We start from the raw sequence: 23,778 nt of genomic DNA, 5'->3' as shown, positions 1-23,778 counted from the left end.
CGAAATGCAAGACAGAGCCTTTATTCACGGCGAGGTTTTGGGGCCACTAACCCAGATCGTGGGGAGTCAGGTGCACAGAGCTCCCCTCTTCCTTTTCATCAGAGTAAGTTATACTCCCTTCCTGGAACCGGGCAGCCCAGTACAAGAATCAGTGGATGGCGAGGGGGTTGTCACACATAGGGTACAGACCTACTGTCTGCAGGGTCTGTTCACTCAACTTAGCCCTGGAGAAATACCCCAGTGACAGAAGCAGAGAAGCTAGGGATGGGAGGGTGGCACCAGGGGGCTGTGGAATTGCCCTCGGAGTCAGCACCTGCCCCGGGCTCACTCTCCATCTCCGCACAGAGAGGTGAGCTCCACAGGTACACCTGGCGTGGGCTCCTTGGATGAGCCAGCGGCAGTACCCAAGGGCAGGAGAAACCACGGAGACGACACGACAGAGATCTCCTTCCCCCAAGTCTGAAGCTGTGTGCACATCCTTGTTGTCGGTGCCAGCCTCTTTCAGGTCCCAAGGATGCTCCCGCTCCCCTTGGTGGCCGTCAGGCCCCGATGGAGCAAGTCGTAGGTGAGGATGGCAGCACCAGCCCTTCCAGGTGCCCAAGGTGAGGTAGACACCCCGCCATCTGCCATCAGGAAGTGGCACAATCTTCGGTCACGGATGTCACTTATCTAAGTGACTGTCCCAAGTCCCACAAGTCTGTCCTGGGAGAGGCCCAGGACTCTCCATTCATCCCTGAGAATGCAGCCCCACTCCCACCTCGTGTCTCGAACAGACCCAGTTCACGAAAGTGTGGGGTGGTGATGCTGAGGGGCCCGGAGGCCATTCAGAGAGGCACAGTCTGTCGAGGCCTTGAGGAGCTGTGCCCAGCTCAGTGGCCTTCCACGGGCCAGGCGGTGGCAGGAGGTCCTGGTGAGAAGGACTATGGCCAGCTTCGCCATGGTTTGGCTTCACCTTGGAGCAGAGCGGGACGGACACTGAAGGTTGGCCCTGCAGGATGGTCATCTGGAGAGCTGTAGAGGGGGACGCAGGAGCTGTGTGTGGGGGGAGGTATCCAGAGGCAGGCTGGCTGTCTGCAGACTGCTCCTGCAGTCTCAAGTCCCTCGGGGACCAGGAGAGGCTGGGCCGGGCAGGAATAGGGGTGGGGGTGGGGAGGGGGTACCCTGAGCCCCAGCCACATCCTCAGAGTTTCACACAGCCCCCGACTCCACTGCTCCAGATGGGTGACCTCAGGGCCCTCCCAGCGCCAATAGAAAGGCCCTGCCCAGCCTGGACATACAGGAAAGAGGACATCTGAACGCCGTGTGGTCCACGGAAGAGGGCGTCTACCATCTTGTGTTATTTTGCGGGGACTGAGCCTAAAGTGACCAGAAAGAACACGTGTTTGAACAACTAAAGAAAGAACAAGAGCAACAGAAGCGCATCCTGAGGGGGAATGGTGTCATCTGACATCGGAGAAGTCCGATCTATTTTTTCTTCTGGAAACCTTTCTCCCCCTTCTAACAGAAACGTTTTTCCCCCTATAGTTGGTGTCAGAAAGTAGCTTCTGGGGAGTTGGGGAGAAATAGTCCCAAGCCCAGGAGGGGCTCACTTAGCAGACCCCTTGCAACGCCTTGAACTGGTGTCTAAGAGTCAGAGCAAGGTTGCTTGTCTGAACCCAGGCCACTGGGACCCGCTTGAGAGCTTGAGAGCTGAAAGCGTGGCTGCTTCTAGAGGCTCTGTGGTCTCTCTGGGCCAGTCTGCTTACCTGTCAGGGGGAGGGGGCGGGGAGCTACATTGATCACTCAGGCCCAAGACCCTGTCTAACCCTAAAATGGTCTGGCTCTGGGATTTGACTCTGGAAAAGGGGAAGTACTGTCCTACCCATCTCTCAGGGTCTGCTCCAAGGATTAAAACGTGCTGCTGTGGACAGGCTTTACTATAAAGGACTGAGCAAATAGGGATTTAAATTCCTGCCCAGGAGTGAAACCAACCAGAACCTGGCCCGCCCCCTCCACCTTCGTAAACAAGGGCTGGTCCTCTCTGAGTCACTCCCCAGTACACACACGCCGAGTGACCTGAGATGGAGCAGTATCCCCTGACAGATCCTCACCACTTTCCACAAAGGGGCTGAAGCCTTCCCCTACACATACACTGCACAGAACCGCCTGCTGCTGGGCCCGCCTTCCCTGCCCCCCATCCAGTAGATGGGGTCCCGGAGGAAGAGGCCCGGTTTCAGACAAGCCCAGATGTCGGATGAGACCCGAGATGGGAGCCAGGCCCTGAGAGCCATCCTGATCACACAGGACACGGACCCAGGCTCAGCTGAAGACCCATTCCCTGGAGGGAAGCGTCGGCTCCTTCACCACACAGAAGGAGAGCTCAGCAGTGGCCTTCCTGGGACCTGGACTCAGAGGGAAGAGGAGAAAGAGGAGACACCCACAGGCCAGGGCAGAGGGGCGGATCATCCGAGACCGAGAGCTCAGATCAGACATGACATTCCCAGAGGAAGGGTTAATAAAGCAGAAACGTGTTTATTAGGCATCCGTGCTCCTCACAGAGGAACAAGGCCCAGGACAGAAGCGCCTGCGACGTCTCCCAAGGTTGCAGGAATCTCTCTGAAGACTCCAGAGAACGTAGGTGCTGGCTGGCCGCCACGCCAAGAACACTATTTGGCTGGAGCGTGGCCACCGGAGGTGACCCTGGTAGGAAGCTAGAGCTGGCTCCTGGACTCCGCAAACACTGAGGAGCGGGCAGGGGCACCGGGACGCCCATCCGAACACTGGCAGAAGGAGAGGGTCTCCCGGCTGAGGCCCACGCCCCCGCCCTGGGCCAGCGAGGAGGGATGGGGCTGCGGAGAGCGCGGCTCCCGGCAGGGAGAAGACCCTCTCCAGGGGCCAGGTCCTCCAATTTGCCCGCCTCTTCCGGGGGCCGGCTCAGTCCCACACGTAAGGGTTTCTAAACACCTGAGAGTTCTTGCCTTCCTTGGGCAGTGTGGCCTCCTGGCGGCCCTGGGCCGCGTAGATGTCCTCGGCCCGCAGGGTGGAATTGGCACTGCCCGTCACCTGGCTGTTGGCGGTGGCCCGCGGGAGGATGACGTCGTACGCTCCATCGGACTGGAAGGAAGAACAGGCGGTCTCACAGCCGGGTTCCGCCGGGGCGGATGTGCAAACAGTCCGTTTCCTGCGGGTCCGTGCCTGCCAGCTCCCCCGCCCCTCCCCATCACCGCCCGCCCCCACCCCGAGGCCGGTGACTGTAAGTCTGGAGCCGAAGGGGCTGCCCTCTGACCTCTAGCCCCTTATCTCACCCTGCAGAGGGCCGCCCCACGCCTCTGGGCGTGGAAATGAGGCTCTGGTCGCCTCCAATGGTCCGAGGGCTTCGCTCAGGGGGAGGTTCCTCCTCTCAAGCCCCATCCCACTCCCTAGACCGTTGGCCAGGCTGAGCTCCTATGACCACCGGCTCTGCTCCCAGGCTCCCTTCCTCTGGGGGTCTTTCCAGAGCCCCACCAATGAGGCCACATCCCCCACAGCATCACAGCTGGTGTGCAGGGCCCAGGACAGTCTTCTGTCACATGTTTAGCAGTCTAATTTAGAGACTTAAAACCCGGATGGTTTGGGGCTGGCAAGTTTTAAGTTTTGGAGACTTAAAAATCCAAATTCGTTGCCTGGATCCTGGTCAGAGCTGCGGTGGTTCTGTTCCTGGGTAGGCGAGGCTGAGGCGTTGGTCCCAGGGCCCACCCTGGGAATGTGAGCCCCACCAGCCGCATCCCCAGGCAGAGCCGTGACCAAAGCCCTGTAGCTCGGGGTGGGGGCGGAAGCTCTTCCACATACTCGAACCTGGGGGCAGGAGGGTGGGGGTGGGGGGGTCCTCCCACCCCTTTACTATCTGCCCTCCCCCACCCCTTGTAGCTCCTGGAACATCAAGACCCTCGGTTCTCGGTTCTCAAGCCTAGCTGTGCATCACAAACACCTGGACTGCTGAGCCACAACCACACCTAGTGAGCCGCACCCCGAGGCGGGCTGGTGACTATTCAATGACCCTGATCTGTGATGCCAGCAGATTTCCACCGTCACTCCCACTGTGACTTGGATAACTCCACGTAATCAAGGTGACATCATCGAAGCGATGCTAATCATCAACTCCATCACACCACCGGCCCTTGTATTTTTAGTAAGTTCCAGGTGACGTACAAAGGAGCCTGGTGGGTTATAGTTCATTGGGTTGCAAAGAGTGGGACCCAACTGAGCACACACACAGGTGATAGGAGTGGTGGGGGTCGAGGGACCACTGTTTTGGAGCCGCTTCTAGATAAAATATCTATTTGTCCGGAGTCTTCCTGAAGGAGTGGTGCTCAATGCACACGGGTACAGTGGGGTGGCCAGGCAGGGGACCCTGGGCGGCTGGGGGCTGGCAAACCCTGCTCCCACCCTTCTGAGATTCCTCTGCCCTCCCAGCTCCTGGCCACGGCCCGCTCTCGCAGGCCACAGGTTCAGGCCCGGGGAGAGCCCAGGACTGGAAGTGTGGGGCGCACTGGCTTCACCCAGCCCCCGGGGCTCCAGGCGGGGAGAGGATGAGAACGCCACCCCACTGACCTCCCTGCTTCCTGTTCCCAGCCTCCTGCCAAGGTGGGGTCACCGACCTCTCCGCACAGTGACTGACTGCCAGGCGGCCGGGAGGAGGAACACAAATGGAGTGAGTAAGACTCTAACCCTCCAGCTTCCTGTTCCCACCCCCCTCCCTTGGCTAAGGGAGCATCTGGTTTCCAGAACCCAGGGGAGGTGTGAAGCTGAGAGTGGCTGCCTGCTGGCAGGGGGAGGGGAGCTGGGGCCCCTCCTGGGACAGCTGTGGTTGCGGAGTCAGGATCTACCCAGACCTGCCCTGTGCGCCTCTGTCCACCAGGAATGCACATACCTGGCTGCGGCCCCGTTGTCCCTGCGTGGGGGACAGCTGGCGGCTCCCACCAGCAGAGAGAGAGACCGTTCTGAGCATCTGGCCTCAGGGGGTTGTGTGATACCCTGATGACACGGGCAGGCAGGGCCTGCCCTGCCGCATGGATTGTCACTCCCAGGAAAACGGCACTGTGGGCCCTGGGTTCCCCAAGGCTGACCCATCGGACGCAGAGTCAGCCTTCTCCCTACCGCCTCCACCCACCCTGCCGGCACTGGGCCCCCGGCTCCAGCAGGGTCACGGGGACCCGGGGACCCCACTCACCGGGGCTTTGTGCATCAGGGTCATCTCGGTGGGCTGGTACATACTGGTCAGCAGCTGCCCGTTGTACCCACTGTATGGCGACACCGGTCTCTTAGCTGTAAGGAGACATAGGTGCTGTTCCAGGGCTGGGCTCGCAGCTCCCTTTCCTGCTCTCAAGGGAGGCTCTCCAGCTGGGCTCTCAGCTCCCTTTCCTGCTCTCAAGGGAGGCTCTCCAGGGAGCAGGGAGAGGGACGGAGGGGGGGCTGGGCCAGCCCTGGGGGTGAGGCTGTAGGTGTTGGGGGCCCCCCACACTGGAGCCCAGCATCCCTTTGTTTGGAGGCACGGAGAGCATGATGTTTGCCTTCCCCTCGGGTTTTCCTGCAGCTCAAGACCCCTTCCTACCAAAAAATGCTCCGTCAGCAACCTTCACATCCCCGTCCGCCCTCCGGGGCCAGAGGCCAAGACGGGCACAGGGACCTTCGGCGGCCTTCCAAGATGGCCAGCCTCCAGCTCTGGCCTCTCCCGCTGCGGGCCAGCTGCCAGGCGCCGGGGTAAATACAGCAGGGAGCCCACCGCCCGAGAGTCTCCACGGGGCAGAGCTGGGTGCTGACCGCCCAGGACCCAGAGTCACTACCTGCCCCCCTCAACCCCCCAGGGTACTGAAGGCTCAGCCAACCCTGTGGCCCCTTGGCAAGTTTCCAGAACTATTTTCAGCTTCAGGAACACTCCCCTGTGTCTTTGGGGCTGTCGATTTCCTGACCTGTCCTGCCCTGCTGGGCGCTGGGGCTGTGGAGAACTGCTGACCATTTGTGGGGTCCGGGGAGTGGGCTGAGCCCTGGGGGCCGGGGCAGCGGACGCCGGTCTCTGGCCGGCTGATGGCCCCAAGGCTCAGAGGGACCACAATTCTATAGGGCCTCCTAAGTGCCGGGCTCACTCAATTGATTTTTCCATTTAGAAAAAAATAAAAGGAAAAAAACCTCTCACAGCCCCAGAAGTGTTTGCCTTGAGGACAAAGGCTGAGAACGCCTGGGCCTGACAAACAGGCAGCGGGTGGAAGCCAAGGTGGGGGCGGCCGAGGCTCCTCCCAACACTCGTCTGTGAGGCTCACCCACCACCCCCTGCCCCGTTCCCCAAGTGGCCCCAGGCTGTGCGTGTGCCAGGGCCAGCCCGGGGGGCAGGTCAAAGATCAGCACTTGGCAGGGTGAGGATTGAGCCTTTCCCCAAAGCTGGGATCACGGGGACCTCAGCTTACAGAGAAAAGGCCGCGAGCTCTGACTCTGCAACCTCCCTGGCCTCTGACCCCTGGCAGAAGCCCCAGAGCTGGTCTGTGCTCCACAATCAGGCAGGTCAAGTCTTAAGCCCCCAAAAGCCTCGATCAGCACAGGCCAGGGTCAGAGTCCAGGCTTTCCGGGTCACGGCGGATGAAGGGGCTGCAGCCAGCCGGCTAAGAGAGCATACGAGATGCAGGCTGTAGAGCAAGTCTGGAAAGGCTCAGGCCCTGGTACTTGGTTCATGCTCTGTAAACGCTAGTGGTCCTGACGAGGAACTGCAGAAGGCTCCTTCCTTAGGGAGCTGGGAGCGTGTCCAGACACGTCTCTCAGAGAATGGCCACCCGCTCCTGCCTCCCAGGAGCTCCCAAGGTGGCCCTGGCCGCAGGCTGAGGGGGCTTCTCTCCCCCACTTCCTGCCACTTCCACCTCCGGGGTGCCCTTAACTCCAAAACCCGAGGCTTTGTTCCTGCTTGGCACCCCGAGTGCTGGTTGCAGAGAACCCCATCCCATTAACAAAGAGCTGGGGCTGGAGCTTGGGGACAAGCTGGATATTGAATAGTGGGTGCTACTTAGGTCAGCATGTGGTACACACACTTTCATGAAAAAGGGAACATTTTTAACTGAAAAAGCTTTTAAAGGAAGTTAAGACTATGGATATGTATGTAATAGAAGAACAAGCTCTGGAGAGATAATAATGACAGAAAAATAATAGTAATACAGAGTTGATAGAGCTAATACAGAGCCGATAGCTAATACTTCTGGATTATTTTCCAAGGGCCAGGCAGATGCAGTAATTGGGGAATTCCCTGGAGTTCCAGTGGTTAGAACTTTGTGTTTTCACTGCACGGGGCATGGGTTCGATGCCTGGTTGGGGAACTAAGATCTCCCATGCCATGAAGCATGGCTCAAAAAAAAAAAAAAGATGCATTAACTGAATCCTATGAAACAGGAGGCACTATTATCCCCATTTTACAGATGAGGAAACTGAGGCACCTAGTGGGAAAATATCAGTCCACAGGGATCAGTTCTGTGGACAGAAGAGGAAGGAACAGGGTAGAATTAGGGGGAGAGTGGAGGGTAATTTTATCCCTAATGTGTCAGATTTTACAATGAAAATACACTAATGAATTGCATGAGTATAGAGAAAAAAATCTTTTTAAAAATGGAGTCTCGGAACTTGATGGCAGAGAACTCTGGATATTCTCAGGCACCTCCCATTTTGCTCGGGAGACTAGTCCCTGGTCCTGCAATAAGTCACCCGGAATAAAAGAAGACCTGGCAGGGATTCCCTGGCGGCCCAGTGGTTAGGACTTGGTGCTTTCACTACCACGGCCTGGGGTTCAGTCCCTGGTTGGGGAGCTAAGATCCCACAAGCCACATGGCGTGGCTAAATATTAATAATTAAAACAATTTAAAAAAAATTAGATTCGTGTATAGGCATGGTTGAGTCCCTTTGCTGTTCCCCTGAAACCATTAATATCACAACACTTAATCAAATATCCCCCAATATAAAATAAAAAGTTTCAAAAAAAACTTTTTTTTTAAATAAAGGGGACCTTCCTGGAGAAGGAAATGGCAACCCACTCCCATATTCTTGCCTGGGAAATCCCACGGACAGAGGAGCCTGGTGGGCTACAGTCCATAAGGTCACAAGAGTCGAATACGACTAAGCAACTAAGCCACCACCAAGAGGGGACCCGAGGAGAGTGTCCCATGACCCACCTGAGGCTGGCTCGTCCATGGAAAACGCCTTGTTTTCCACAAACATGCTCTGGCCCTTTTGCTCTTTCAGAATGGTCTCGTAGCCCACGCCTCGGGTGGGGTACAGATCCCCCTGGTAGCTCTGCTCCGGGCTGGACCTGGTCACCTGGGAGACCTCTGGGATGACGTAGAAGAGGACAAAGGCCCAGGCATTGGTGGCGAGGGCGATGGCCAGCGTGGGGTCGTCCCATGTGGGGCTGTTGTGCTGCCGGTTGCCGTAGGTGTACATGACAATCCACACCACCCAGACGGCGATGGAGGCGCTCGTGGTGAGCAATATGAAGACCCCATGCTTCCGCCAGCGCTTGAAGCGGCCGCACAGGGCCGACCAGGCCCCTGAGAAGGCGCAGAGCAGCAGCAGCATCACGTAGATGAGCGCCATGACGAAGTCCGCGTTGGCGATGGCGCAGGGGGAGACGGCCACCCAGCCCGCACTGCCGTTGCCCAGAGCATCACCCTCCATGCCGGCTCCCCGTACCAGCGTGATGATCAGCCACTCCGTGTTGATGATCACCTCCACGAGGCTCAGCAGCAGGGCCACGAGGAAGATCACCCAACCCCGGGGCCCGTGGTTCTTCCGGACCAGGAAGTGGAGGGCCAAGACATGGGCCACCAGGCAGGAGAAGCAGATGGCGAACAGGACCCCGAAGAGGAAGCGCCGGGAGGCACAGGTGGAGAAGCTGGGCTTCACCACGCAGGCGAAGACGAGGCAGAAGAGGCCCAGGGTCCCCAGCAGGAAGAACACCTGGGTCCCCAGCAGGCTCCGTTTCTTGGTGTCCTGCATGAAGGGGAGGCTGGCCACCAGGATGATGGTGAGGACGAAGGTGGTGACGACGCCTGCCCCCGCCACGGCTTCCAAGATGATGCCCCAAGCCTCAGAGCGGTCACACAGGTTGTAATAGAGGGGGTTGAGGTCCGGGCTGCAGCCGGGTGGGGCCTGCTCCTGGGCCCGGGCCCCTGGGAGCAGCAAGAGAGGCAGTCCCAGACACATCAGCATGGTTCTGTGGATGGCCATCCTGGATGCCAGGCCAGGCTCCAGCTGGGTCCCTAGAGATGGAGGGGAGAAAAGGCTAAATCAGTCCCTCAGGCCAGACCCTGACACACAGGGTGCTGCTCCCCCCCAATCCTGGACCAGGGCACATTCATCTTGGGTCTAGCCCTCTGAGCTACTGAATCCTTTTTCCCTCTCTCTTTTATGGCCACGCCGAGTGCCATGTGAAATCTTAGCTCCCTGGCTAAGGATCGAACTCATGCCCCCTGCAGTGGAAGTGTGGAGTCTTCACCCCTGGACCACCACGCAAGTTCCCAGAATCCTACTTTATTTTATTCTTATTTATTCATGTATGTATTCATTTGACTGCACCAGTTGGGGCACGTGGGGGTCTTGGATCTTCTTTGTGGCACGTGAGCTCTTAATTGCAGCGTGTGGGATCTAGTTCCCGGACCAGGGATCAAGCCTGGGCTCCCTGCTTGGGGAGCACAGAATCTTAGTCACTGGACTGCCAAGAAGTTCCCAGAATCCTTTTTAACACAGAACTCCTGGGACTCTTGTCAACTAACCAGAGAGATAAACGAGATGAAGCCCAGTTGTCATTCCTCTTCCCAGGCATGGAAGAGGAGGAATCTGTGCTAAATTTTCACCTCCCTCCACCAATCGTAACCTGGACCCAAATATTCCCTGAGCTCTTGCAGCTAGGATGGGGGTGAGGTTTACAAGCAAGTTCACCAAGCACTCAGCTCCTCTCTGCCCCGGGACTCCCAGAGTTCAGATGGCCAGCCGCTTGGCCCTCCAGTCTGTCCCTGTGATGCCCAAGTCCACAGAGAATCAGCCACGCATTCATCCGTTCAGTGAGTATTTAACAAGCACCAGGAACAGGTACAAACTGCTACCAGACAGTGAAGAGATGACCGAAAAGTTGTATGTATCAACATTTTTCCCCGATGTCTTGTCACCACTGACCCTTTTTGCCCTTCATTTTCCCACTCTTAGTCCCAACGCTTCTCTTCAACACTTCTCTTCGGAATCCAAGTTCCTTGGAAGCTCAAGTTGTTAAAGAGTCTCAAGGATAAAATTTAACAAATTTCCCAGCTAGAGTGTTAATGACTTAACGCAAAAATCCTCCTATGAGGCATTAACATTTTAAAAGCAAGAACAAGGCAAGGGCAAAGCAAAACCCAAAGGAATTAATCTGTAATGGAAGACATCAAGACCCTGTAGCTAGCAGGCAAGAAGGCGGTCTTTTATTTGCACTGTGGTCAAGTAAATGGTTGGTAAGCCTGCCTCTTCCTCTCTTACCTCTTGGACCCAGGCATTTCTAGGACAGCAACCTGGACAAGCTTTCCTGGGCTATAGTGACTACTAGTGGCTGGGAGGGGAATGGCATGATCCTCCTCCCTACCTTTCTTCTGCTTTGAAGGTGGAGGGTGGATTTGTGTACCACTAACCCTTTGGATTGGGGGCAGGAGGAGAAGGGGACGACGACAGAGGATGAGATGGTTGGATGGCATCACCGACTCAATGGACATGAGTTTGCGTGAACTCCAGGAGTTGGTGATGGACAGGGAGGCCTGGCGTGCTGCAGTCCATGGGGTTGCAAAGAGTCAGACACTACTGAGAGACTGAACTGAGCTGAACCCTTCCTTTGGAGTTTTCCTGGTGGCTCAGATGGTATAGAATCTGCCTGCAATGCAGGAGACCTGGGTTCAAACCCTGGGTCTTGAAGATCCCCTGGAAAAGGGAATGCAACCCACTCCAGTATTCTTGCCTGGAGAATCCCATGGACAGAGGAGCCTGGCAGGCTACAGTCCACAAGGTTGCAAAGAATTGGACATGCCTGGGCAACTAATACACCACAAGCCTTTGGAAAAGGAAATGGCAACCTGCTCCAGTGTTCTCGCCTGGGAAAACCCACGGACAGAGGAGCCTAGCAGGCTACAGTCCACAGGGTCGCAAAGGAGTCGGACATGACTTATTAACTAAACAACAACAAAACCCTTTAATGTTTCCACTATTCCTGGCTAATTAATGTCTAACAGGCAAAGAAAACTGACTCTCCGTAACTGATAAGGGGAAGGACACTGCTACTAAGTCAGGGAAAAGAAAACTCACAAATTGAGACTAACATAATAAAAAGATCATCAACTTTCAAAGTCCTTTAAGATATCCTACAAGGCCTTTGAAAATATTTTAGGTCTCTCAGCGTTCCTGGCTACCACCTCATCTGTCAATTAAAGTTTGCTTTTCCCCAAACCCTGACCATTAACTTGTAATAAATTAACAATCTTATGTGAATTTACTGTATTGTTTTCCTAAATAAATGGTACCATAACGCAGCTAGTTTCGCTCGACTTCAACGCAAAAGCTTGTTTTCCCTACATCACGACTTAAATAAGCTTTGGTAGGGGACTTTGCGTAATCGTAAATCGATAAGGCACACACTGTACTTTATTTACAATGACTAAGAAGAGAAAAAAGGAATCGGAGCGGGCTAATGGATAAGGTGTATTGAACCATTCCAGGAGATAATTTATGGATAACATGCTAAGGGATTCTAAGCGCTCAAGCCCATCTTGGGTGCGTCTGCTTCACAGCCAAGCAGCTAGAACTTGGGGTGAAGCTGTGGCACTGAGCCCTGAGAATGGTCACTCAGATGTAGCCTCCAGCAATCTGTGCACCTTCGAGAACTGCTCATCCCACCTCCCTCCTCCAGGCTGCAGTTTACGACAATTATTCCAAATCAGTGATTCACTGTGCGTCTCGCGGGGACCAAGCCCAGTAGTTCTCTGAGACGCGGTGGAAAATACAAAGATGAACAAACACAATCCCTGCCGATAATGTTATTTCAAATCGAAAAGAGAGAAAAGATAGATCCATAAGAAAACCACCCAAGGAAGAATTAGGTAAAGAGACACACAAAAGAATCGACCTCTGGAGAGAGAAAAGTGATACAGGAACACAGAGGAGGATCCAGGGTGCAGAAGACCTCTCAACAGCACTTTCTTCAGCTTCTAACCAAATTCACCAATATGTACATATGAACCGAGTTTGTAAAGGGAGGTTGCAGCTGGCTGGCGAAAGATTAGAGACGCTCCGGGGAAGGAGTTTGGGGCATGACGCTAAAGGCAGTGGGGGCCACTGAAGGCTGTTTTTTTGCACAGAGAAGGCATTACCAGGGTTGTGCTTTAAGATCTGAGTCTGGCAAAAAAGCATCGGCAATCCATTTGCTGAGGACACGTTCATCCCTGGTTAAAGACGGAGGCCAAAGGTAAGGCCTAATGGAGGTTCTTACCCAAATAAAATCTAAGGTCTGGGGACTTCACTAGTGGGCCAGTGGTTCAGACTTCGCCTTGCAATGCAGGATGCAAGTCTGATCCCTGGTCAGGGAACTAAGATCCCACATGCCACAGAGCAACTAAGCCTGCCCTCAGGTGCTCGGGCGTCACCACTACTGAGCCCGTGAGCCGTAAGTGGAGAGTTGTGCACCGCAATGGAAGATCCCTCATGCTACTAAGACCCGACACAGCCACATAAATAAAGATTAAAAAAAAAAAATCTAAAGCCTGGTTGGATTCGGGGGAAAGGATACTAAGCCCATGCTGTAAGTTCAAATCTCCTAAGGGCCATTTCATTACCAAAAACCAAGCCAGCTCCCATTTAGTCCTAGGACTCCTATGTAAATCCTTCTTGGACTGTCTTGCTCTTAGAGCCATACCTGCTGGTACCCCACCAGAATCCAGCACCTCAAAGGAACTTGGGCCAGGGCCAGAGCCGCTTCACAGCCCTCACCCCAGTGTCCTTCTCACTTTGTTGTTGGTCCCAATCTTATGCTTTAAGCCTGTTGGACCCACCAACATGGGAACCTCGATGTGGGTGAGTGGGGAGAGAGGCACACACCAGCTCAAGTGGGAAAACCGGGCCAGGTGGGCCTGGTTCTTGTCCACTACCTAGGACAGCGACCCCTGGAGGCCAGTGGGAGACTTCAAGAGCTTGGCCCAGGGTCCTTCAACATCCAGGAATGCAGATTCGGCCAGTCAAGGGATGCCATTTTTGAAGATGGTGGCCAGGGGGAAAGGATTTGGAGGAAACGAACCAGCTTGGTCTCCAGACTCTCCACCCTGCGGGTTGCTAGAGCCTGCATTTCCAGGCTGTCTTCTGAGCCTCGATGGGTAGAATTTTGTGTGTGCAGTGTCTCCTTTACCTGGCTTTAAGGTCTACCAGGTGAGCAAGATGTGTTTATCTCAGCATCCCCCGAAACATCTAGTCTTGCACTGAACACAGGAGGCACTGGAAAATCACTCACTAAACAGACTGGGTGCTCATTTCTCCCCCATCCCAGCCCTGCCTCTTCCTTTTAGACTGACTGCTTCTGCTCGAAGGTTCTCTAGGACCAAGGAGGGGGACCTCCTTCCACCCTATGAGTGCCCCCCACAGACCATGGCTGCAGCCCATAATCACGCTGCAGATTATTTTCAGGACAAAGGAGCCCTTCTGCTTCACCTCCCTGGAATCAGTTATACGAATATTTTTAATCACCTCTGAAATCGGCCTTTCCCCAGGCTCAGTCACTCTGCCCCCATCTCTGCCCCCATTGAGTCGGCCCAATCCGGTTCCAGAACCCTCTCCTCTCTCTTTCCCTCCGCAGAGTGGTGGGCTCCGAGGCCCAGCCAGCCCAGAGTGGGCTTCACTGTGCAAGGATGAGGCAGCCAGCCACACGCAAGCCTGAGAAACATCCTGAAAAGAGGCACCGGAGTCTCTCACGACCTTGCCGGCCTGGTCTGTCTCCCCCAGCTCAAGGGGGCAGAGGAAGATACAGACCCACGGTCAGTGGTTACCGTCAAGGGTACCATGGCCAGGCAGAGGTCCCGCGCAGACTGCCACTGAGCAGCCTCCTTCCTCCTGCTCTGCCACCACTCAGCAGCCCACGGAGAGAGACGGGTGGACCCGCTGACAGCCTCCCACCGCCTCCCCGCCCCAGGTTAGGTCCTGCCATCTTCGTCCTCTGCTCTGGGGGCTCTGGTTTAAACCAACCAATAGGAGGAGTCAGAGAGGCCTGTAAGGAGCTACCTCTGCGCCCAAGTAGCTGCGGGGGGTGAAGAGGGTGAGTTAGAGGGCTTCCGGGAATCCCAGCCTATACCCTCACACCCGAGGGTGAGCATCTGGCCCCCAACTGCCTGAGCGTTCAGAACCACGTGAGTCCTCAACCCAAGGGTCCGCTCTAGAAAGCCACTCCGGAATGCGCCCCACCCCCAGCGGCACGCCCTCCCCCAGCCACACAAAAAGGCTCCGGGAGGGACCTTCCAGGAGCACAAAACCCAAATTCAACACAGTCCGGTCCCAGAGTTTTAGGATCGACAGCGTGGAGTTTTCAAATGATCGCGTTTGGCGGGGTTTAAAACTGTGGATCCCGGCAGGAGCGCCGCAACTCCACCCCCGCGGCGGGGAAGGGCGCAGGAAAGCCCCTGGGTGGGGGAGGGGAGGGCCAAGGGAAAGGTTCTAGAAGCCACGATGCCAAAAGCCGCGAGTTTAACGACGGACCGAAATCCCGAACTTGGCGCAGGAAGACTCCGAACGCTCCCCTCCCCGTCCTCCCCGGCCCCGGGGTCTACACCCACGCTCCCCGGGATGGCGAAGCAGAAACAGCAGGCTGCAGCCTCTCTCCCGTTCCCTCCGGCCCCAGAAACCTGCCCTCCCGATCCACGGTCGCGGGCAGCGGAGAGGACGCCGGCCCGCAGGTCACTGTTGGCCGCGGACCCGCGCAGCGAGGCTGCGAGGGCGGAGGGGGCTATCCTGCGAGACCCCGATGGTGCATTTTTCCTTCGCCGCCAACTCGGAGCCGCGGCGCCGGGCTTCTCGCACCCCCCAGTCCCCAGCCGACTCGGTTTGGAAAGTTTCTGCAATCGAGCGGAGTCGGAGCGGCGCCCTCCGTCCCCCGGTTCTCCCAACCCCGGGCCTCTACCCTCGCCCACTCCCCGCCAGCCCGACCCGACCCTACTCTTCCCAGCGGCCGGCGGGAGGGCGGAGCGAGCGGGCTGAAGCCCTTACCTGGGACGCGCCGCCGGCCCAGCTCCGGCGCTGCGTTTCGGGCAACTCCAGGCGGGGCGCGAGCGCGGCTGGGAGGGACTCGGCGCAGGGCGCGGGGCCAGGCCCAACCCTGGCCTGAGGTGGCGGGGCCCCGGCGGGGGATCGGGGCGCAGGGCCTGCCTCTCAGCGGGACCAGGCGCTGGCTGCGCTCCTGCGCTCGCTGTCGCGCTGGCCTCTCCGGGAGCTCGACTCCTTTCTCTTGGCGAGGGTGGGCCGACGCCTGCATCGCCGTGACATCACCTCCATTCAGGCGCTTATCGGGCGCCCCAGGGGCTCCAGGTGCAGGCAATCCGCTCACAAGGTAACAAAGCCCGGCCGGCCCTCCCCCCAGCCCATCCCGGACTCACCTCCCTGCTCCGACTAGACGCCCTTTCCGGCTGCGGAGGGAGATCAGAGTTTCTGGCCCAGCTGGCCGGTGGGTTGTTGCTGTTTACTGCCACGCCCCCGCACGCGGGCGCGCGCACACTCACGCGCACACACTTGGAGGACTCGGCTTTCCCTCCTTCGGAAAGCGGCTTGGGGAGCGGCCCCACACAGTTCGCCGGAGGGCTCTCGGTCTCTGCGAGTCCCAGTGCGCGCACACACGAGCAACGCGCGGGGGCCACCTTGGTGCGTCTCTCTGGGGCGGACACCTAGCCTTTGTCACCTTCGTCCTGGCTCTCCCGCGAGACGCGCGCGGGGCAGTTCGCTGCTCCGCACTAGAGCGAGGGCACACTCAGACGCAAAGTCGATGTCTTTGTCACGCCTTCTGCGCCCCCTGCCCTATCCGAGCTTGCCCACGTGGACACAACACACACCGAGTGTCTTGCACGCGCGATCCTTCCCCCGCACCTGGGTCACCTACTGTACGTGGGAGCTCCACCCCGCGCGCCCCTAAGCGCGGTGGGCAGGGCCCAGAACCACTGGGGACCGCGGGCAGAAGTATCGCTGGGTCCGACTGCCCCGCGCCTGGGTGTCCTGGGATCGTCCCGGACACGGTCCACGTTAGCGCGCGCTCCCCTCCCCGCGTTCCGGTTTCCTGTCCCCACCTGTCCCCATTAGCCTTCACGGCTCAGTTCCCCGAGGTACAATGTTTCACCCGGCCCCCGCGGCCTCTGCGTTCCGGGACACGCCAGCCTGACCGCGGAGTCCTGCCCCTCCCTCCGCCCGGGGACTTTTCCGAAAGTTCGAGCGCCTCCCCTCCCCGTACCCCACCCGACTCCCAATCCACCGATCAGCTGGCGGCCACCCTTTCCCCTTCGGCGTCAGGGATCGGCAGAAAGGAACTGTAGAAATGGGGAAGTGAATCCAACCTGGGATCGCCACGGCCCAGTAAACAAGAGATTTCTCGGCCACCTTCCCGCTGGGGCTGCGGGCGGCGCGGGAGGTGGGCTGCCGCAGCGGGGCCCAGTTGGCAAGCGCGGGAGGCCCAGAGGGGCCACGGCGCACCGAGAAGGGAGTGGTTGTTGGGCCTGGCGGGGGCCAGGGGACGCGGAGGCAGGGCTGGGCGCCGGGTCTCCGGGGTGCTAGTTCTCCTGACGCCGAGTTGCTTGGGGGATCGCCAGCAGAGCGCGGTCGGAGCCAGCCGGTGGCAGGGCGGGCGGCTGGGCGTGTGGATTCTCCCCGGAGCGCCCGGGAAGCGGGGCGGGGAGGGAAGGGGAGGCGGCTGGTCGCGGGCCAGGGGGTAGCAAGATAGGGGAGGGCGCAGGGAGAAGGGAGGTACCTCCCGGGCTGTTTGTTTGCCTGCCTCAATCTATAACAACCAGAAGTCAAACTCCCTGAAACAACCAGCGCTGCCGGAGCGATAAAACCCAGGTTTGCCCTGCCGCCTGGGCTGGGACCCTGGTTTTCTAGAACTCATTCTCTTTCTGCGCCTGGCTGGCCTGGAGAATGGGGTGAACACTGAATTGTTTGAGTTCTTTCCAGTATGAAGAGGAAGAGGGGTTTGGGTTGCAGAGTTGTGACTTGAGTCTCCTTCCCCCAACTTCCTCTCCCAGGCCATCTTTCAGAGACCCCCAACAGTGAGGGTGTGCAGCCGCTTGTAAGGGCCACACAGTGGGGACCAGCCTGAAAGGGGGAGCTGAAAGTCAGAGCTCCCTGAAGCCGACCAGTCACTCTGACCTCTGACTTCGTTGTTGTTCAGTTGGACTCTGTGACCCCGTGGGCTGTAGCCCACCAGGCTTGTCGGTCCTTCACTATCTCCTGGACTTTGCTTAGATTCCTGTCTATTGAGTTGGTGATGCTATCTAACCATCTCATCCTCCGTGGTTCCCTCCTCCTTTTGCTCTGGCTAGTTTTCATTAACTAGGCAGATCAGATCAGATCAGTTGCTCAGTCGTGTCCGACTCTTTGCGACCCCATGAATCGCAGCACGCCAGGCCTCCCTGTCCATCACCAACCAATGCTAAAACCCGTTTACTGGGAGGGGTCCCTCATTAGCATATGTTTAAAGCCAGTTCAGAGAAGGAAATGGAACCCACTCCAGTATTCTTGCCTAGAAAATCCCATGCACCAAGGAGTCTGGCTACAGTCCATGGGGTCACAAAGAGTTCAACACGACTTAACAGCTGAACAATAAATCCAGTTCAGAACTCCTCTGGCAGTTACGTAGTTAAGATTTGGCTCTTAATATTCAGGGGGCACAGATTTCAACCCTGGTGGAGGAACAAAGATACCACATGTCACATGGTGCAGTCAAATATGTGTATATATATATATTATATACCATATACCATTATATTAACACCAATATATACCATACTTCGGTTCCATTCGGTTCAGTCACTCAGTTGTGTCCAACTCTTTGCGACCCCATGAATCGCAGCACTCCAGGCCTCCCTGTCCATCACCAACTCCCGGAGCTCACTCAGACTCACGTCCATTGAGTCAGTGATGCCATCCAGCCATCTCATCCTCTGTCGTCCCCTTCTCTTCCTGCTCCCAATCCCTCCCAGCATCAGTCTTTTCCAATGAGTCAACTCTTCGCATGAGGTGGCCAAAGTACTGGAGTTTCAGCTTTAGCATCATTCCTTCCAAAGAAATCCCAGAGCTGATCTCCTTAAGAATGGACTGGTTGGATCTCCTTGCAGTCCAAGGGACTCTCAAGAGTCTTCTCCAACACCATAGTTCAAAAGCATCAATTCTTCGGTACTCAGCTTTCTTCACAGTCCAACTCTCACATCCATACATGACCACTGGAAAAACCATAGCCTTGACTAGATGGACCTTTGTTGGCAAAGTAATGTTTCTGCTTTTCAATATGCTATCTAGGTTGGTCATAACTTTTCTTCCAAGGAGTAAGCGTCTTTTAATTTCATGGCTGCAGTCACCATCTGCAGTGATTTTGGAGCCCCCCCAAAAATACCATACTATATATATGTATATATATATAAATAGTTCAGTCCCTCAGTCATGTACTACTCTTTGTGACCCCATGGACTGCTGCACGCCAGGCTTCCCTGTCCTTCACCAACTCCCGGAGCTTGCTCAAACTCATGTCCATCGAGTCGGTGATGCCATCCAACCATCCCATCCTCTGTCATCCCCTTCTCCTGCCTTCAATCTTTCCCAGCATCGGGGTCTTATATAAATAATATATATACTACTGGGGCTTCTGGTGATTAAGAATCCACGTGTTTCTGTTGCAGGCAGAGCAGATTTGATCCTGATTAGGGGAATAAGATTCTGCATGCTGTGAGGGGTGGCCAAAAAATAAATTTTTTAAAAAAGCCAGTCTAGGGAGTCTGGGAAAGGGATGGGTGGGGGGGAGTAGTAGGGAGATTGGGAGACAAGTGACTTCAGGGAGACACAGGTGAATTCCAGATTCGTCTCAACTGCTTCCAAACTTGGGGAACCCCTTCACCCTCCAGAGACCTCTCCCATGAAGCAAGTCTACCTCACTCTCTGTGGGCACAGGGAGGGGTCAGGTTGGGGTAGGTGGTGCCTGACCACCCACTGATGGTAGTCTGGAAACCAGCAGGACACCCAGCGGCTGAACCCCGCCCTCAGCCAGTCCTGCCATCGTGGTGGATCCGCGGGGCGGTTTTCTGAGAACGGTTTGTTCTGGTTCTTCCTACCCCATCTCATCTGGAACAGGATCTGCGTTCAGAACAAAGCAAGGCCCCGGAGGCAGACGTCCTGGGGCTTCTGAGGCTGCTGGGTCCCTGATGCCCTTGGCTTTAGTTCCCAGGGCCTGAGGGCCTGTCTTGGGCAGAACTCAGGAGTGGAAATCCTGAGAGCTCCACCCCAGCCCTGGGAGCCAGACCACGTGGGTGCTGCTGGACACAGCCAGTGAGCAGAAGAGACGTTCCGCTGAGGCAGGTGCCATGGCCTCAGAGACCCCGACCACAGGCCCATCGGCGCCCCCAAATACCCTTTACCCAATTTAACAACCCATAGCAGCTTCCCTGGTGACTCAGTGGTAAAGAATCTGCCTGCAAGGCAGGAGGCCCGGGTTTGATCCCTGGGTTGGGAAGAGCCCCTGGAGGAGGAAATGGCAACCCACTCCAGGATTCTTGTCTGGAGAATTCCATGGACAGAGGAGCCTGGCGGGCTACAATCCATGGAGTCCAAAGAGTCTGACAGAAAATAAATAAATTTTAAAAGAGAGTCCAACACAACTGAGTGACTAATGAATTCACTTTCAGGTATGTAAGCCTTTATGGACACCCGCCTTCACCAAGAGATAACACTCTGAGAAGTGGTCCCATATATCTAGTATTTTGGTCATCTGATGCGAAGAGATAGCTCATTGGAAAAGTCCCTGATGCTGGGAAAGTTTGAGGGCAGAAGGAGCAGAGGGCATCAGAGGATGACATGGCTGGATGGCATCCCCAATGCAATGACCATGAAGTTGGGCAAACTCCGGGAGATGGTGAGGGACAGGGAGGCCAGGTGTGCTGCAGTCCGTGGGGTCACAAAGAGTCGGACACGACTGGGCGACTGAACAGCAACAGCCCATAAGGATACTACCCACTGGCTGTTCCAAGAGATCTTGGATGAATGGGTTGTCTGGATGGTGTCTGTAATCCCTCCCTCTCAGTATGGTTCACAAATTCCTGCTGGCCACTGGCCAACTGAGACTACCTTTATTCACTGGAATACTTCCTTTCCGAGCCATATGAGTCTAAGCTACCGACAAGGCCCAGGGTGGGGTGCAGCTTAGCCACCTGCCAATTATATGACGTGGACAAGTCACTTCGCCTCTCTGAGCCCCGCTTTACTGTAAAGGGGGCATGATACTACCACCCCCCCCATCTTGCTGTCACATCCAGATAAAACCACGTCTACAATGTTCCTCGCACAAGCCAGGCACTCACAGGTGCTCAGTGGTCAGCCTCTCCATTCGTAGTCCATCCTCTTTCAATCTCAGCCCTACCGGTTAAAGAAGCCTAGCGGTGGAAATTCCCCAGCAGTCCATTGGTTAGGACTCTGTGCTTCCACTGCCGAGGGTCTGGATTCAACCCTAGTCGGGGAATTAAGATCCCGAAAGCCTTGCATTGCAACCAAAAAAAAAAAAAAAAAAAAAGAGGCCTAACAGGGTTTAGGGCTTCCCTGGTGGCTCGGATGGTAAAGAATCCGCCTGCAATGCAGGAGACCTGGGTTCGATCCCTGGGTTGGGAAGATCCCCTGGAGAAGGGCATGGCAATCTTTTCCAGTATTCTTGCCTGGAGAATCCCCATGGACAGAGGAGCCTGGTGGGCTGCAGTCCATGGGATCGCAAAGAATTGGACATGACTGAGCACCTAAGCACAGCAAGCACAACAGTGTTTAAGTCAAACTCTTGCAGAAGCTGCTTCTCCAACGTCCCCTAGTCCCCCACTGAGCTGAGTGTGGGGCCCCAGGCTCCCTGACAGGTAGGTGCCTGGAATCTTGTGCTTGGCGACTGGTGCCCCGCAGCTGGCTGGTAAACAGATATTGTATTTGGCCTCTCCTTGCTTCCAGAAAGAGTCTCCCATTGTCCCCCATTCCACACCCCCATCCCGTCACTGTTGTGAGAATATTTCAGGGTGGGAGCAACCCTCCCATTGGGATTACATGCACCCAACCTGATCACCCCGCTTGCAGCCTGCCTTCCACTCCCTGACACCTCCAGTCACCTGCAAACCCCCATCTGTTGTGGGACAGTCACTGACATCTCCCTGGTGTTCTTGGCTCCTAAGACCCTCCTTGACTCCCATGCATGCTTGCTAAGTCGCTTCAGTCATATCCGACTCTTGCGACCCTGTGGACTGTACCCCACCAGGCTCCTCTGTCCATGGGATTCTCCAGGCAAGAATACTGGAGTGGGTTGTCATGCCTTCCTTGAGGGGAGACCCAAGGATTGAACCTATGTCTCTTATGTCTCCTGCATTGGCAGGTGGGTTCTTTACCACTGGGGCCACCTGGAAAGACTTCATTGGCTCCCACTGCCCCTAAACTAAGACCAAACTCCTTTGCTCAGAGGCATTCAAGGCCCTTGCAACGTCCCATTCCCTCCTGTTCCCCACAGGAAGTGACGATCCCAGCCTGAGGTCAACTCTGAGTCTGGCCACGGAACAGACCTTCCTGTGGCTTCACTCATGCTGTCCCCCACTCTCAGTCCAGTACACTGACGCCTGGCCTCTCTGAACCAATCCCCCTTTAAAGCCCCCTGCTTCTCCCAGAAGCTTTGGCCGGCGACCCCGCCCTCTCCCAAAGCTTCCTCTCCAGCATGAATTGAACGATCTTGCCCTGCTTTGCGCAGTTAATTGTTTTATATATAGATACCTGGCTTTCCTCATTCTGTGATAGGCTCAGTGGGGAACAGATATCATGCCTAGCTGCCCTGCAGCCCTGGAATAAGGCTCTGTACATACACTGATTGGGTGGAATGATTGGCCAAGACCTGCGGGTTGCTGGGGGCCTTCTCTCGGGGGAAGGGGCAGACTCCGGTCTAGGCTTGGACTTGCTGCTGTCCTGAGCCCCACACTCAGATCCCTGGTTCCCTCTGGCTCCCAGAATCGCAGGCCAAGATACTCAGAGAAACACTGCTGCTGCTGCTAAGTTGCTTCAGTTGTGTCCAACTCTGTGCGGACTGCCATTTCCTTCTCCAATGCATGAAAGTGAAAAGTGAAAGTGAAGTCGCTCAGTCATGTCCGGAGAAGCACTAGCTGGTCTAATAACCCAACACCCATAATAGTTTACTTCGTGTTGTTGTTGTTTAGTCGCTAAGTTGTGTCTAACTCTTTTGCGATCCCATGGACTGTAGCCTGCCCCGCTCCTCTGTCCTTGGGATTTCCCAGGCAGTACTGGAATGGGTTGCCATTTCCTCCTCCAGGGGATCTTCCAACTGTGCAATTTCCCAAGAATCTTTTGTATATATTTGATCTTAACAACACTAGGAGTTCAAAAGGTAGACATTATCTCCATATTATAGATTTAAAACTGAGGTTCATACAGGCTAAGTGACTAGCCCTGGAGTAGAAGCCACTGGTTTTAACTCCACTGAACTGGCTCTTCACTGTTCTGTGCCCCAAAGCACTTTCGTCGTATCTCTCTGCAGCTTGTTTTCTGAGCTCTGAACGTTCATTGACGTATATGCCTTCCTCTACCAGGATGTAAGCTCTTCTCCCGAAAGATGTGCGCCCAAGCATCCTTGTGTCCCTTGGTGCCTTGCCCCTTGTAGGGCCTCGGTCAGTATTTGCGAGGGAATAAACAGACAAAGCGAAGCGCCTGCACGGGCCATCACAAGAGAAGGACGCTGGAAACAGAGCCGACCTGCTCTCTAGCCTGCAGCCTCCCTTCTTAGCCATCCTCCCATCTCCCAACAAAACTGTCACCTTGAGAAGCCAGCCCTGTAATGGCGCTGCCCTAGGCAAGTGCCCGACCTGCGGCAGGGCACTGTGTCTCTCTCTCCACCCCTTCTCCCTTCTTCGGTCCTGTTCTCATGAGGCTGCCAGCCCACTATGGGCACATCCTCTCTGAGTGCGCTGCAGCCTGTCCCGCCTTCAGGGCCCTTGTTCACCAGCCTCCCCCGCCTTCAGGGCCCTCGTTCACCAGCCTCCCCAGCCACCAGCCTGGATCACCTACCAGCATTCCAAAGACCCAGCCTCAGCCTGCACCCCCTTGCCTGGGATTTGAGGGCCCCTTGAGTCTTAAAGTCAGCCAGGACCCCAAGGGGACGGGGTGGGGGTGGAGAACCAGGGTGCCACGGGAGAGCCAGCCATGCCCACACTCACCAGAGCCGGCGCCTCTGCTGGGGCAGGGCCCGACAGCTGGCATCTGGGTGGAGCTTGGTCCCAGCTGTTTCTAGCGCTGCTTGAGGCTTGACTCCGGCTGCCTCACCGGAAGCCCAGCCATGGTGCACGAGGCTTCTGGGAACCGCGCTGTGCTATTCTGGGATGGTGATGGGGCTCCGGGACGCCTGGCAGCGGCTGAAATTTCAGCCCCTTTGGTCTGTGTGCTCTTCGCTTCCCCTCTGATGATAAGGCAGAGTTCGGTCAGGATGCCAAGTTCAGAACCACTGATGGCGCATTTGAGGGTCTTAATAGCAGTTGTGGT

General features: G+C 56.2%; 1 protein-coding gene and 1 long non-coding RNA gene across 8 annotated transcripts in view; one reads left to right on the top strand and one right to left on the bottom strand.

The window, feature by feature from the left end:
• Positions 1-23,575, bottom strand: GPRC5C (G protein-coupled receptor class C group 5 member C). Of its 6 annotated transcripts, XM_055575056.1 has the most exons (6): positions 15,241-16,414; positions 8,160-9,245; positions 5,189-5,283; positions 2,944-3,093; positions 1,278-1,356; positions 1-1,011 (listed from the first exon to the last, which is right to left on the bottom strand). In XM_055575056.1, the coding sequence occupies exons 1-5, from the start codon at positions 15,503-15,505 to the stop codon at positions 1,324-1,326; spliced, it is 1,629 nt and encodes a 542-aa protein (XP_055431031.1). In that variant the 5' UTR covers positions 15,506-16,414; the 3' UTR covers positions 1-1,011; positions 1,278-1,323. The 6 variants fall into 6 exon arrangements, with proteins under 6 accessions (XP_055431031.1, XP_055431033.1, XP_055431036.1 ...); XM_055575058.1 differs by lacking the exon at positions 15,241-16,414 and adding an exon at positions 23,457-23,575 and having other exon boundaries at positions 1-1,356; XM_055575061.1 differs by lacking the exon at positions 15,241-16,414 and adding an exon at positions 16,572-16,951 and having other exon boundaries at positions 1-1,356.
• Positions 15,379-23,778, top strand: part of LOC129648605 (uncharacterized) — a 38,106-nt gene continuing 29,706 nt past the window's right edge. For both annotated transcript variants that reach the window (XR_008712805.1, XR_008712804.1), the window contains exon 1: positions 15,379-15,580. This is a non-coding gene — a long non-coding RNA (uncharacterized LOC129648605). The remainder of the gene's footprint in view (positions 15,581-23,778) is intronic.

This window comes from Bubalus kerabau, chromosome 4, assembly GCF_029407905.1.
Source record: "Bubalus kerabau isolate K-KA32 ecotype Philippines breed swamp buffalo chromosome 4, PCC_UOA_SB_1v2, whole genome shotgun sequence".
NCBI lineage: Eukaryota > Metazoa > Chordata > Mammalia > Artiodactyla > Bovidae > Bubalus > Bubalus kerabau.
This window is presented reverse-complemented; position numbering and strand designations above follow the sequence as displayed.